This window comes from Thamnophis elegans, chromosome 4 (assembly GCF_009769535.1).
Source record: "Thamnophis elegans isolate rThaEle1 chromosome 4, rThaEle1.pri, whole genome shotgun sequence".
Classification (NCBI taxonomy): Eukaryota; Metazoa; Chordata; class Lepidosauria; order Squamata; family Colubridae; genus Thamnophis; species Thamnophis elegans.
In genome coordinates this window covers 79,531,761-79,548,210 of record NC_045544.1, presented here as the reverse complement: position 1 = coordinate 79,548,210, position 16,450 = coordinate 79,531,761, and the positions used below count along the sequence as shown (strand labels likewise).

General features: G+C 39.0%; 1 protein-coding gene across 1 annotated transcript in view; it reads right to left on the bottom strand.

Moving 5' to 3' along the window:
* The window catches only part of DNAH8 (dynein axonemal heavy chain 8), a 148,333-nt gene that overhangs the window by 16,347 nt on the left and 115,536 nt on the right, over nt 1-16,450 (bottom strand). The window contains 12 exon segments of the mRNA XM_032217125.1: nt 1,031-1,183; nt 1,643-1,719; nt 2,210-2,245; nt 2,248-2,408; nt 2,618-2,736; nt 3,305-3,426; nt 9,660-9,719; nt 9,722-9,849; nt 9,948-9,979; nt 9,981-10,201; nt 13,224-13,329; nt 15,456-15,638. Coding sequence (XP_032073016.1) covers nt 1,031-1,183; nt 1,643-1,719; nt 2,210-2,245; nt 2,248-2,408; nt 2,618-2,736; nt 3,305-3,426; nt 9,660-9,719; nt 9,722-9,849; nt 9,948-9,979; nt 9,981-10,201; nt 13,224-13,329; nt 15,456-15,638 — 1,398 coding nt within the window.

The following is a 16,450-nucleotide window of genomic DNA, read 5'->3' as shown; positions in this document are numbered from 1 at the left end:
TGTACAGAGTAAGGAAGATGACCTTGACAGAAATAAGCAGGGTCCATTATTTAGGGAAAAGAGGCTGAAATATTTGTTTTCAGTTCAGAGCAATGCAATAATGTAATATTTGGAAATGATTAAGATAGACATCTCCCTAATTTACAGAGGTATATGTAAGGGGAGAGCAATCAAGGGTTGTCTTGTGAGATTCCTTTATGATATCCATTCTCAATAAAACTAATTGTAGCCTTCATATGGACTTGATTTTCTGCTCTGGTCTATCTAGTGTTGTTGAGTGTTCAGTCTTGGTATTGGTTTTTAATTACAACAATGACTTCTAGGATATGAGGAGCAATAATAAAATTTCAGTATACTCAGTGTGTTTTCACCCTAATTAAACTTTGATCTTGCAATTAGAAAGCCAGGTTTAGCCTCTGCTACTTTTGTTTTCAAACAAGTATATAGACATGACTCATGGACTAAGAGGAAACATTTGATGATGGAAGTCTCCCTTCACCATAAATCTTGTTAAAGAGTTGGATGACAGCCCCGTCGCCTCCCCCCCAGCATTGACAAGAACATGGATGGCCACAGGAACAATGAGGAATCGGTAATCATTGCTTCCTCTCCCCTTGCCATGAGTAGCAATTTCTGCTAGACACTCAGCTTTGATTCAGATCGGAATACATTAATACATGTTGCCTATGTTCACTTTCATCTCTTTAATTGTCTAATACCTCTTATCATGAATACACAAACTACTCTGTTGCTACTTCAAAATAGCAATGATCTGCAATGAGTGAGTAGCCCAAGAGCACCAGACACTTCAGAGCTATAGAGTGTATATTGCTTTCAAACGTATTGCACACCCACTTGGCAGATAACAGTCCCCATAAAGGAATAGAAAACAATTTGCTTTTCGAACCAGTCTAAATGCAAACTAGCTCAAATGACTTAAATGTTTAGCCTTTTCAGTTCCAAAGAAGGTAATATTTTAGCTGGTATTTTTAATCAATAAACACTCCCATTTTCTTTAGATTTAGCTAACCTGCAGCAAAGTGATTGGAAATCGATCATGTGGTTCAGTGGTTATCCAAACTCGGAAGGTGTCATCGGGAATATCAGCAGTCAGCATTGTCTCCAAAAGTTCTTCCATAAATTCTAGACCTAGATGACAATTCTGAAGTAACACCCAGCCACCCTGTTCCCCAAACAGTTGATTAAACCATTTGTCTTGAGTATATCGCTATTGATTAATAACACTATATGAAGATTTTTCTAATGGAGATTTATCTTTCATATACCATACATACTTTGTTCTCCAATATGTGTTTGTTAATACTATTAAAAACAAGTATGCATTTGCATACAGATGAAAGGAGTATATTCCAATGGTAAATAAAGTAGCACTGCCACCTTGTGGTAGTTATAAAAAGTACAATAGGACAGCTATTGTCAATTAGGGGATATGGTAATTTTGGGGGGTAATTACCAATGTAATAAATTTTATTTTCTGAAATCTGGACATAATTATTGAGCCATTTAGTTAAATGAAAGTTATTCTCAAATCAGTAAGTAAAGGTCTGTAGTCTTTCTCAAATACAAAACATTTTTGTTGGAAAAAAATTAAAACCCCACTAAAAAGAACATTGCATATTACCTGTACCATTGAGACCTGGATTAGTTTGCGTGCATGAACTTCTTGTCCCTGACCCATGGATATAGCTCTGTTTTCTACAAAATAAGAAAACACAATAAAATTCTAATAAATGAACATATTCTTGCTTTTGCAATTGCAAACCATTTTTGAAAAGAGTAAGTTATTTTTATTTTCATTTTTTCAATTATGGATTTATTTATCTCAGTTGTAGAGTTATTATTTTGTTCCCATATTAATACTGAATATTTATTTTATCTTTGCTTGTGCTAGTCTCACATTACCTTTAAAGCATGATAGCTTTCTGTTGCATTGTTTATTTAATGAAAAGTATAAAAAAGAATGGAAAATGAAATAAAGTATAATAAGAGCCTGCAGATATCGAGGTAGCTGTCCATAGAGACGAGTGCTTGTAGGCAAAGTATTAAGGAATTGGGCTTTATTTAGTGGAAGAAACTATTACAAAAAGTAGGATTCCTAAGAGATTCACTAGAAAGCTACTAGAAAGCCAGATTTAGTGAAGCAATTTTTTAAAATCCTTGTTTTAAAATGTAACATAAATATATACCCAGTTAAGTTTTCTAGCCAATGCATCAATTTGATTCGTGGGTCAGATCCCATAGACAAGAAGCAAATGAGAGGTGTCCTTTTATCACTTTCTTCCCATGTTTTCTCTAAATTTAAGATGACAGGTTCTGTATACTTCTCACTCAAGGAATCTGCAATATACTTTCTGGCCTGAGAAAGTGTGCGGTCTGGGCACCAAGACCTACAAAAAAGATATTCCTAAATTAGTGTTATATCATTATTATTTTAATTCATAATGATAATATTCATAGTATTATATTCACAATTATTTTAATGCTTTAAACATAACATTTTAGAAAATGAGCCTTTTCCAGTGCCAACATGTAGTACTTCCTGAAGAAAACTAAGAACATATAAAAAAGTAATGCCAAAATTACTTGTGATTTTTACCTGATAAGCAATAATTTGCGACAGGTATCTAGTGAATCACTATATCCGTCAGGAATAGTTTCTTCCTCTGGAGCATCTTTATCAAACCAATTTTTCCATCCTTTCTCATTACGGGATATCTAATGAAGAACCAGAGGTAACATTTAAGCTTATTTTTCCTTTAAGGAATGGACAAGAAGTCTATACTTCATGTATGTTCTTTGAATTCAGGAAAGGTTACTTTGCATTGCATTTCAAAATATGATAGCATTTATTATGATTTCTGTATCCACCTACCTTAAGCCTGGGTAAAAATATATATGTGCAATTAAAATGCAGAACAGCATTTTAATTGAAGAGCCGAGGTGGCGCAGTGGTTAAATGCAGCACTGCAGGCTACTTCAGCTGACTGCAGTTCTGCAGTTCGGCTGTTCAAATCTCACTGGCTCAGGGTTGACTCGGCCTTCCATCCTTCCGAGGTGGATAAAATGAGGACCCGGATTGTTGTTTGGGGCAATATGCTGACTCTGTAAACTGCTTAGAGGGCTGAAAGCCCTATGAAGCGATATATAAGTCTAACTGCTATTGCTATTGCTATAACAATATAATGCCCTGGCATGAATGGCCGGGTCACAAGTGCTCATAAAAGAGAATAGGATTCTTTGCTAATGCTAAAAGAAGTAAAAACAACCAAGGCTATAAACATACCTGATTCATAATTTCTGAAAACTGGGGTAGTTTGCTCAGTTCTACTAGATTGAGCCATGTCATATCTAGAATCCAACGGAATGGTTTGGGAGGACAAGCTTTTAGATCCAGCGCAGCACCGCCTGGATGAAAAACATTGATAGTTATTGAAAATGACCCCTATGATTAACAAAGAACTATATCAAGCTTTAATATTTCATATTATTGTGAACTGCATATATCTTATGCTTGTTGCGGATCTGAACAATAACAAAAAATCAGCAATTTTTATCCCAAGTATCACATTGTTCCATCCACAGTTGTTTTTCCAGATTATCTCTATTTGAGACAGAGAATCATGTTGCAATCCAAAAAAACATTCACCAGCAACTAGCCCACTGTGCCTGATGGGATGGACTTCTGAATAAATTTTTTTAGGGCTGCATAGAGCAATGAAGTTCTAAGCAAGCGTCTTAGCTAATTGAATTCATATTAAACTCAGCTGGATTGAATGCTAAATAAAAGGTTTATGATCAAGTTGCATAGAACTTTGTTCTCCAATTCACATTGGTTGTAGCATGGGATGTGTGCAGATTGTCCTACGTCAATTAGAAAGTCAAAGTAAGATTACTATTTTTATTTTGTTTGTTTGTATCCTAACTTTATTATTTTTATAACTAGCACACTTTTCTCCTCCTATTTTCCCCACAAAAACAATTCTGCGAGGTGGTTTTGCTGAGAGAGAGTGACTGGCCCAAAGTCACCCAGCTGGCTTTCATGGCTTAAGGTGGGACTTGAGCCACTGTCTTCACCTAGAACTTTGTTAATCACGAGACAGAGGTGGGTTGCCAATTTCTTTATTACAGGTTTAGTCGTATCCTGACAGGTGGGCAGAGCTAACCACTACTACCAATTCAGCCAATCCAGGCTGAAGCGGCAGCAACCACCTCTGCACTAGACCAAAGTGGCTCTCATAATGTCAGCCTTTCCATTGGAGTACTGAATCCTGGTCTCCCGTTTGACGAGAGATGCTTCCCACTATTCTGTCATGGAATGTACTGTCAAGAGTTTTGGAAGCATGACTATTATTATGAGATAAACTCAGGAATAAAAACACAGCAGACAGCACATAACTCCTTTAAACAATTACTGGTGGTTTATATATACATACAGTATATACAGCCATACACGTGTAGATAAATCCCTTACCACTCAGCCTCAGACACAAGGAGAGAAATGAGATACACGACAAGAGAGACACCCTTTAATGGCCACCTATATATACAACCTCTTAAGACGGTAAAAGACCTGTGTGGACCCCACCAGATCTTAAACCTGCTATACCTGTATTGCTGATCATTGAACCTGTATTGCATCATCATTGAATCAGCTTACAGTTTTACAGCTTACAATCTTACACCAGCTGGCAGCTATTAAATCCTCATTACCCCATATGTACTGTGCACAGACCCAACAGATTATTTTCTCTGAGAACATGTAATGTTATGCAAAAGATGAAAAATACTAAAATAGTAAGGAAATAAATTAAAGAAAGAGTAGAGAAAGGAAAAGAACTATAGCTACATCCAGTTTAAAATGAGACTGATAAAAGAGAATAGGTATAGTTTCAGGGTTAAACCGTTGGGGTCCTCGGTGGTCACTGAGCTTGGTTGTTTTCTTGCAGACATTTCGGCAAGTGCTGGTGATGTTACCTAGTTTGGTAATGTAATGTCTAAAACAAGACTATTTGACATACTATGTCTTCATATTTCCCACTTCTGCAAAAAAAAACAAAAAAAAACACCTTTGCTTCCACTATATCTAAACCACTCTTGTTTCTAATTTTTTACCGCTCTTTCCAAATAATTCATCAGCTCCAATGAATCACAACTTTCTCAGTCTTTTCCTTCCTCTTGACCTATTTATTATTCATATATTTTTAAGTTGATCTCCATTCATTGTTGTTATATTATTAAACCACATCCATGTATTTTGTTTCAAATTCAAATACGTACTCACTCAGCAGCTGTTGATTTGTGATCTCATTTTCTCCAATTTTATTACATATAGTTTAGAATACCTCATTCTACTTTGATGTTTCTACTGACTTCCCCAATGTACACCTTCATGTAATACAGTTGACCGAACCAGGCTCTTACACAATACCCTTTCCCCCCTTAACATTAATCCTCACAATGGACATTATACTGCCCGTTAGCTTTTATCAGCAATGACACATCTGAATATTTCTCCATCTTGAGTAATCAGGATTCAAATACTGTTTGACTTTTCACCATTTATGTATTAATCATGACTTCTTTTTACTGTCAAGAACAACTACTTTTTTTCTTGATACATCAGTTTTCAGATCCATTATATTTGAAGTCTAATCATGACTGCAAAATAAGTTCTCGGGTAATCACAAATTATTACCTATCCACAAAAGTACACATACTTTTTCCACATCTCCAGGCAACATATCTTTAATGCCACAAGTATCTGATATATTGATTTATACCGACTGCAGCCAACAAGGACATTGCCATCTTCATTTTATTCATGCTGAATCATTTGCAAGCATTCCATATTCCCATACATTCTTTATTCTTTAACTCATCAAATTAAGTACTTAAACCTTCAATATATCCACGTAAACACATTATAATACATTGTTCATGCATTTTTCTCTAAGCCAACAAAGTTTCTCATGTTTTTCTGTGATTTAATGAAGAGCAAAATCTTGTTCTGTGCAGTCCCTGCCAGGCGTAAAGCCACCCTACGGATGTTGCTCATTGTCATCTCTTGTAAGCTGTCATTCAAAATGCTATCAAATACAGCTAATAAACTAATCCTTCAGCCTTCCTTTACCTTTCTTTTTGTCTACAGGAACAATTACAACACTCTTCAAACTGTGCAAACTTCTCATGCAAGTTAAATAGGTGCACAGCTATTTCTTAGGCAAACCGTGTCCATATTTAGTATTTTTCTATTTACACTATCTACAACTGCAGCCTACCATTTTCACAGTATTGCACATTAACATTCATAGCAGCCGTGTCAATTCCATTCTTTGATATCTCATCATGGTTCCCATAAAAACCTGAAATATTCCTTTTGGCATTCTCTCATTTCCTTTATTGGAATTTCATTCCAAGTCATTTATCACTTTAATTTTTAATTCCATTCACTTTGAGGGAGCCTCTTCATTTAAGCTCTGTTCACCCATTTTCAAAACAATTTTACATTCATCAAGTCACTTTGCATTTTTTCTGCCTCTTTTAATCTTGTTCTTTTGAGTAAATATTTGAAATTCTATTTTTAATACACACATACAATATCTTTCTCTCATATTTATTTTTTGCAGCAACCATTCTCCTGCACAAATGTATACTTATCAATAATCTTGTCATCAGTCTAGTAAGTGTCCTTTTAATAATTTCTACTAGAATAAAGAATAAATTCTTCTATGGCAATCTTGAAGACATTTTTTCCCCATTCTGTTCCATGCAGCCTTCATATCATCTTTTCTTAGCACATTTCCACTTATTCTTTTGGGAGAGCGTTTTTTCCCAATATATTTTCATGCTAGACCTGGATTTTCCTCCTTTTTTGTTCATTCTCCTTTTGTTCTAGTTTACCTTCTCCCCCCCCCCATGTCCCCCCCTTTTCCACCTGAAAATAGTGGGCCCTCTCATATCCAAAACTTAACAGCACCCTTGTTTCCTTTATCAATTTTTCCCAATATTTCACAAGATAGAAATTACGTGGTTAATTTATTCATTGTCCATAAGTCATTTGAACTGATATATGTTTAAACAATGTATTTGAAAAGAATTTGGCTGGCAAACTCAGGAACCAATTTGGGCATTCTTCCCTAGTAGGGAAGAATACAGAATACTGTTAATGCTATTCAAGGACTATTCTTTTGTTTAATTTATACCTTTGTCACCCCTGAGGAAGTGGACAAGGCCATGGGAGCGATGAGTGCCTCCACCTGTTTACTGGACCCGTGCCCCACCTGGCTGGTTTCAACAGCAGAGAGGTAACACAAGGCTGGCTCCAGACGATTATCAACACATCTTTGCAGGAGGGGTTTTCCCTGCAACTATTAAAGGAAGCAGTGGTAAGACCCTCCTCAAGAAGCCTTCCCTGGACCCAGCTGTTTTTGAAAAACTATCATCCCATCTCCAACCTTCCTTTTTAGGGAAGGTTGTTGAGAAGGTGGTGGCGCTTCAACTCCGACGGACCTTGAATGAAATGGATTATCTAGACTCCTTTCAGTCTGGTTTCTGGCCCGGGTACAGCACAGAAACTGCTTGGTCGCCCTGACCGATGATACTCTGGCAGGCCAGGATAGAGGATATTCCTCTATCTGGTGCTTCTTGACCTCTCAGCGGCTTTCGATACCATCGACCATGATATCCTTCTGCGATGCCTGGGGGAGGTGGGAGTGAGAGGCATCGTTTTTACGGTGGTTCTCCTCTTACTCTCTGACAGATCGCAGTCGGTGTTGGTTGGGGGGCAAAGGTCGATCCCTAGGCCCCTTGAATGTGGTGTGCCGCAGGGTTCGGTCTTGCCCCCCCTCCTATTTAACATCTACATGAAGCCGCTGGGTGAGATCATGCGACAGCATGGGGTAAAGTATCATCAGTATGCCGATGATACTCAATTATATCTTTCTGCCCCTTGCCAGCTCAGTGAAGCGGTGGAAGTGATATGCCGATGCCTGGAGGCTGTTAGGGTCTGGATGGGGATGAACAAACTTGTGCTCAATCCCGATAAGACTGAGTGGCTTTGGATGTTGTCCCCGAAGGACTGTTGGACAGCCAATCCTTAACCCTTGGGGGAGAAAATTTACGCCCCTCAGAGAGGGCTCACGATTTGGGAGTCCTCCTGGATTCGCCAGCTGAAATTGGAGCATCATCTGTCGGCTCTGACCAGGGGGGCCTTTGCCCAAGTTTGTCTGCTGCACCAATTGCAGCCCTATTTGGACCGGAATGCACTCTAATGGTCACTCATGCCCTTGTCACCTCGAGGCTGGATTATTGTAACGTGCTCTACATGGGGCTACCCTTGAAAACCGTTCGGAGACTGCAGTTAGTTCAGAATGTGGCCGCGCGGGCGATATTGGGTGTGCCGAGGTACACCCACGTTACACCTATCCTCCGTGAGCTGCACTGGCTATCTATTGGTCTCCGGACTCAATTCAAGGTATTGGTTATTACCTTTAAAGCCCTATATGGCTTAGGGCTAGGATACCTTCGAGACTGCCTGCTGACACATACCTCCCATCAGCCAGTAAGATCACATAGATTGGGCCTCCTTCAGATGCCTTGGCCAAACAATGTCGGCTGGCGGGCCCTCGAGGAGAGCCTTCTTGTGGCTGCTCCGACTCTTTGGAACCAGCTCCCCCCGGAAATCCAGACCATACCCACTCTGATGGCCTTCAGAAAAGCCGTAAAACTTGGCTGTTCCAGCAGGCCTGGGCTGTTGACCTCACTGTTGAGTCTGGCCCTGACTAGAATGAATGTATGAGGGTGTCTGTTGTTTTAATTGTTTTGTTGCTATGTGCTTTTATATTTCTTGTAAGCCACCCGGAGTCCTTTGGGATTGGGCGGCATATAAAAAACTCGAAATAAAATAAAATAAATAAAATAAATAAATAATAAATACCTGGCATAATTAATGAAGGAATAAATCTGAATCTCCACATCTGTTCTCCCCCCTGCCACAAGAATCTTTTCTATAACAGCCCCTGTTTCCTCCTGTAACAATATGGCTTCTCATTTCCATATTCATGGACTTCTAATATTCCATGATACAAACTGACTCTTTGAAGGAAACACTCAACAAAAAATTCTCATTCATTTTCAGGTCTCCAAAGTGTCCAGCATTCATGTCCTCTAATTTTTATCTTGTTTTCACTTAGATTGATAAGATTGCCTAATTTGTTACAAAATCATCTCTACATTCACATGTATCCACAATATCTGAAATAGTACTGGTATTTCTGGTATTTCTGCTTCAATACTTATTCTGTGAGACAAACATGTAATTTCTTGTTTCATAGCATTATAACTGATTACTGCATATGAATGAATGAATGAATGAATGAATGAATGAATGAATGAATGAAACAAACTAAGTTCATACTCTTTGTATCTATGGTGACTTATTATATAGTTTGCATTTTTTTATGATGAACACATATTCTTTTATGAATAACTTTTTGGCTATGACTACTACAAAGCTCTGATGATTCGATCCAATGGCTTTAAATGTTGCCTGCTCTGTTTAATCTTCATACTAGATTGTGATGAGGATTTAAAATGCAAAATATATACAATAAAATTAATATAGAATTCTAGATGATTACCTTTAATGAGTGCCTGGAATTCCTTTGGTTTGACCTGGCCCCTCTGAAGATCAATTTTAATGTCAAAAGCAAGGTAAAAAGAAATTTGTGATTTTCATATAGGCCTCTAACAGAATATGTGAAAGTTTCATATGTCAAGTACTCAATAATATTCGTGATCCTTTTCTGTGGAATTGGAGTCTTGTCAGATCTAAGGTGCCAAAACAAAGCAAGCAAATTCTTTAAGTTACAACAAATACTGGGGAGAAAGCAGAAAAAAAAACATTACTGTGTACACTGTGTTCTTACCTAGCCATGGACTGATCAAATAGTTTTAAAAAACTGAGCTAGGGAAGTCTGATACATTATATTAACCATGCTCATTTCAGTGATCAGAAAATAAAGAATGCTCCCTCGTGTAGCAGCAGGACGATATTCTTCTTGTGCGGTGTTAATTTTTTTCTCAGTTTCTCCTGCAACTTCTAGTTTTTCAGATACCTCTGTAGCTGTTTGTTTAGTGGTTCTCAAAACACCGATCAGTGATTCATCATCCACCAAAGACCCTAAAGAGTAGCACAGAAAATGTTTCAAATAAAGTTTTAGAATATTTTGAATAGATTTTCACTTCTAGAGGGAAGGGTAGCGTAAAAAGGACTAATGGAAAACAAAGGGACTGACAACCCAGAGTCAAAGGCCTTCAAGATGCCCAGAGTCATGTATTTGAGATGGGGAGCTATTTAATTCAAAGTAATAGTGAATGAAATGAATAATAAAGTATCTTAAACTCAACACGAAACTGGCTCTATTCTTCATAGGTTATTATAGATTTTAGAGTAATGGATTTTAGAGTCAGGAACACAGGATAACATTAATTCTTCATCCCTAATAAAGTTCCATTGCTCAATTTGCCTTAATGACTCAGTATAATTATGACCAAATTAATTCATGATAGTTTAGACAACCATTGCCAGTTAGGTGGGGTGCTATTTTGCTGATTAAGGCAACTGAATCTATTTATTTGGTATTGCGTCCGCTGAGTGCCGCCCAGCCGCCCTGTTTAGGATAACCCGCTCCCTCCTAAATAGGAGGGATACGGGGGACCCCTTGCAGGGTAGGGCTGAGGATTATGTCCAGTTCTTAGCGGACAAAGTTGCTAGGTTTCAGTTGGATTTGGACTCCACCTTTGCAGATCCAGCAGAGGCACAAGGGGATAAATTGGCAGACCATCTCTGGGTTGAGTTTCAGGATGTTGCCCCTGGGGATGTGGACAAGGCCATGAGAGCTGTGAGCGCCTCCACTTGCGTACTGGACCCGTGTCCCTCCTGGCTGGTTGCCAACAGCAGTGAGGTGACACGAGGCTGGATCCAGGCGGTCGTTGCCGCCTCCCTTCGGGAGGGGGCACTTCCCCTTCGCACTTAAAGCGGCGGTGGTGAGACCCCTCCTGAAGAAACCATCTTTGGATCCATCTGTTCTCAACAATTACCGTCCAGTCTCCAACCTCCCCTTTGTGGGAAGGTTGTTGAGAAGGTGGTGGCCTTCCAGCTTCAACGGTCCTTGGATGAAGCTAGTTACCTTGACCCTTTCCAGTCCGGCTTCAGACCTGGTTACAGCACAGAAACCGCTTTGGTCGCATTGACTGATAGCAATAGCAATAGCAGTAGACTTATATACCGCTTCATAGGCCTTTCAGGTCTCTCTAAGCGGTTTACAGAGAGTCAGCATATTGCCCCCAACAATCTGGGTCCTCATTTTACCCACCTCGGAAGGATGGAAGGCTGAGTCAAACCCTGAGCCGGTGAGATTTGAACCGCTGACCTGCTGATCTAGCAGTAGCCTGCAGTGCTGCATTTAACCACTGCGCCACCTTGATCTCTCCAGATGATCTCTGGAGAGCCAGGGATGGAGGCCATGCATCCATCCTGGTTCTCCTTGATCTCTCGGCGGCTTTTGATACCATCGACCATGGTATCCTTCTGCGACGACTGCGGGAGGGTGGGGGTGGGAGGCACTGTTTTGCAGTGGTTCTCCTCCTACCTCTCGGACAGGTCGCAGTCGGTGTTGGTTGGGGGGCAGAGATCGACCCCTAGGCCCCTAACATATGGGTGCCGCAGGGTTCGGTCTTATCCCCCCTACTATTTAACACCTACATGAAACCGCTGGGCGAGATCATTCGGAGGCACGGGATAAGATACCACCAATACGCGGACGATACCCAGTTGTATCTGTCCGCCCCGTGCCAACTCAATGAAGCGGTGGAAGTGATGAACCGGGGTCTCGAGGCCGTTAGGGACTGGATGAGAGCTAACAAACTGGTACTCAACCCGGAAAAGACCGAGTGGCTGTTGTGTTTCCCTCCCAATAATTCGGCTAGTGTTCCATCACTCAGGCTGGGGGGGGCAAATTTTACACCCCTCAGACAGGGTTCGCAACTTGGGAGTCCTCCTGGATCCACAGCTGACCTTTGACCACCACCTGTCGGCTGTGACCAGGGGGGCATTTGCCCAGGTTCGCCTGGTGCGCCAGTTGCGACCCTACCTGAACCGGGTGGCTCTCACAACAGTCACTCGGGCCCTTGTGACCTCTAGGCTGGAATACTGCAACGTGCTCTACATGGGGCTGCCCTTGAAGAGCATCCAGCGACTTCAGCTAGTCCAGAATGCGGCCACATGAGTGATTGTGGGCGCACCGCGGTTCGCCCACATAACACCTATCCTCCGCGAGCTGCGCTGGCTACCTGTTGATCTCCGGGTGCGCTTCAAGGTGCTACTTACCACCCATAAAGCCCTCCATGGTAGTGGATCTGAGTACTTGAGAGACCGCCTCCTGCCAACTACCTCCCTAAGACCTATCAGATCACACAGATTAGGCCTTCTCCGAGTTCCATCCGCCAGTCAGTGTCGACTGGCAACTACGCGGAGGAGAGCCTTTTCAGTAGTAGCTCCGACCCTTTGGAACGATCTCCCGTGGAGATTCGTACCCTCACCACCGTCCAGACCTTCCGTACAGCCCTCAAGACCTGGCTATCCCGTCAGGCCTGGGGATAAAGATTGTAATCCGTCCCCACCCGAATGACGAATGAATGTTGTGTTCCATTTTTACTTATGTGTTGTTTATGTCTTATTGTTTTGTATTCCCCTCCCCATAAATTGTAAGCCGCCCTGAGTCCCCTCAGGGAAAAGGGCGGCCTATAAATAATAAACAAATACAAATACAAATACAATTGTTCTAAAGTTGCTTTTTAACAACAGGAAAAATTACACCCATTGTTTTATCTACAGGGAACAAAGTTTCCATGTCTCAAAATCTTCTTTTTTCTTCAAATATAGTAGAAAATTTCTGAGGGACAGCCTCACATCAACATGACAGTGTCATGTGATGTATCGAGACTTTTTCCCCTTCACTAAACTGGGTGTGGGTGGAGCCAGCACATGACGCATCTGGCCCATGGGCCGCGAGTCTGACACTCCTGTACTAGATTCAAATTAATAGTCCAATAAGCTCTAAATTAAATTTTTATCTTTTATTCTGATGCACTGGTAAATGTCTGCATTATTTATGTAACAGAGGTAAACATAAATACCATACCTTTAGTTGTAGTTAATTTATAAAGGAGGTTATCTTCTAGTTCTTTCATTTTCCTCTTATTATAAGTCACATCTTCCATGAGTTTAACTCTCTCAGCTTCTAGTTCCTATATTAAATATCACAACAGACTTGTTTACGTCTTCAGTTTTGTGTTAAAAAGTTAATGAAGATGAGTTTAAATCTGGTTTATTGATTGTCTTCTTAGGAAAGTATTTTTTTTGCATTTCAGGACATATACGATTTTGATGATCTTTTTGATGATAGGAACATTAGATACCAGAAACCCACAGCTAAATGTGCCATAGTATAAATGGTTTTGATAGATCTCAGAAATCCATTTCTATAACAATCCATGATCATCTTCTTTTACATTCCTACACTCTTATGAAAATGTTACTGCCTACAACATAATCAACCCAAATTTGCAAGTTTCACTTTTTCCATGTTTAACTTTCTAAGGAATTGCTGCAATAATGTTCACTATTTTAAAAACTAAATAATTATGCATATATCTTTTAAATCCACTTATATCTGGAGACCTCCTCTATATCCTAGTCTGTAAAGGAGGAAAAAAATCATTTAGATTATGTTTTCCAAATTGTGCATTGCAGAAGTGAAAAATAGGTGCATCACTCTTCCTGTGCAGTTCTTTCTTTAAGCAACTTTTCCAATGGAATCTGGAAATAAGACTTTAACAAACTTCTTTAAGAAATAGCTTTGAAATGAACTGCAAGATAAATATGGAGGACAAGGATTAACCCTTCTACTGTTGTTTTTCTCATGCAAATGCTTCCATCTATTCTGCTTCTTTCATTGCTGCATTGTGCAGTATCAAAACCCACAACAGGATTCATTCTAATCATTGCTTGATAGTGAGATGGGCAATATATAAATTTAGTAAATAAAAAAAAATCAAATAAAAGTAAAATATCATGTATTTGTAACTTTGTCCCAAAATTAGCATAAAAACATTGTGCTGCAAGGTGGCGCAGTGGTTAAATGCAGCACTGCAGGCTACTTCAGCTGACTGCAGTTCAGCAGTTCGGCTGTTCAAATCTCACCGGCTCAGGGTTGACTCAACCTTCCATCCTTCCGAGGTGGGTAAAATGAGGATCCAGATTGTTGTTGGGGGCAATATGCTGACTCTGTAAACCGCTTAGAGAGGGCTGAAAGCCTATGAAGCAGTATATATGTCTAACTGCTATTGCTATTGCTATATTTTATACAGTATATTTTATTTTTATTATATAAATACAAGCAGAAAGTCCTTCAAAACAAGTATTTTCCCAATTTAGAGTCACAGTCTAATTGCCTTGACGAAGCATAACAGGTAAAAATCTAATGCAAACAGTAATATCTCTACACTGCAAAATTAAATGCAGAAACAAATTAAAAACAGCAAACCAAAAATGGCTTAATAAGCTCCATAATAGCATATCAGAAGTATTAAACGTTATCGCATTAAAAGCTTTTAGATTCTTTCTAAAGAATAAACATTTTAGTATGCAGTATTAGGCATTATGTCTTCTAATAAAAAGATGATGATAATAAGCTGAGCAAGAATGTGCTGTTCCATCACTGGAGCTTTGTTTGGGCTAGGAATACTGTTATTTGTGTTATAGATATCACACAGAATTTGAAAACATTCAATTTTGGGGATTAAGACAGCTCTCTAAGACAGCTCACCAGCAAACAAGATCTTTCTCCCCCCTTCCAAATCTTCCTATTATCTTAGTGATAATGAATCTTACTTGTAATAGGTTCATTTTGAGTAATGGCAAATTAGGCTTTTCCTTAGCTGTTCTACACCTTTCCCTAAGAGAGGGTGCTTGAAAATATTCACTCCTGAGAAAGCCTTCAATAGTCCTTATGAAGAAAGGTGGTTCCAAAGAACTCTTGACACTTGATGAAATGCCTCCCATTGAGCTGACAGATGTCACTTTGGAGGGAAGGTCTTTGTAATTACCTTAACCTAATAATATAATCATTTGGGGAGGAAGAGTAAGGAAAATAATTTCCTTAACCTTTGTTTCTTAATCTTTTTCCTTTCCTATCCTACAGTCTTTGCCCATTTTCTTTGTTCCAAATTCACTGCTAACCATTCATCCATCATCTTAAATTCACCTTGCCTGCTAATGAACTGCAAACGACAATTTTGGAATCAATATTTAAGCTTCAGTGAAACATCAGTGTTTCATTATGTATAACAACTCACTGTGCAGGTTATCTTACCTGTTTCTCTGTGAGAATTACTCTCTTCAATAACTGATTTTCAAGTCCTTTCATTGTAACAGTAAAATCAATTACTGATGTTTTAGCATTAATCTCAGGAGTGAAGGCAGGATTGGGCAATTTTGTAGTAATATAAAGTTTAAACGTATTCATGACATCTACTTCTTTATCACCAACTTTCACCTTAATAAAAATTCAAATCTTGTTTCACTGCATTGTTAATAATACAGTTAATAACATTAACTTTCCCCATTAAATCACTGTTCAGTCATTTGACACTTTCTCCCATCCATCCCAATATTTAACTGAAGAGGAAGTACTGTGACATGGGTGGAAAATCAAGGAAATTAACCATGTAAATGTACTAATCAATATACTTGCTTTAGTACTTTTTATATAACTATAGATATATAGATATAGATATATAAATATAATTATTTCAGATTTCTTATCATATTGTAGTTAATTAGTCAATCTCCATAGTGTATGGTACAAATTCAATTAGTATTTTATGCCTTTAATAAAACATTACAAAAAAGAAAGAAGGGAATGCATTGTGCTTTTGCCACTGATTTATATTAGGAGTGGCAAGATTTGGACAGATTGTTGATATGCAATTTCTGAACTCTTTAATTTAAAACTGAGCGCATCCCCTTCTCCTCCCCATTGGCATGATTTGATGGTAAATTTGCCCACAATTTTCCATAGAAACATAAAGTATAAGGCTAAAAACGCAATGATTTTCATAAGGAAACAGATTGATGACAAATGCAATTTGATTCCTATCAACTGTCCTAGGAAAATTGGAGGTCATGTGGAATGGTATTATGCTGGGGGCAAATGGCACCATATGCTAAATAGATCAGTGGTAGTCAACCTTTTTCTACCTACCGCCCACTAATGAATCTTTCTTGATGGAAAAATTTCCTTACCGCCCACCAGTTTTTGCGCAAGTGCAGAACATGAGCATATTTCTTTTTTTCAGACATGTGTTC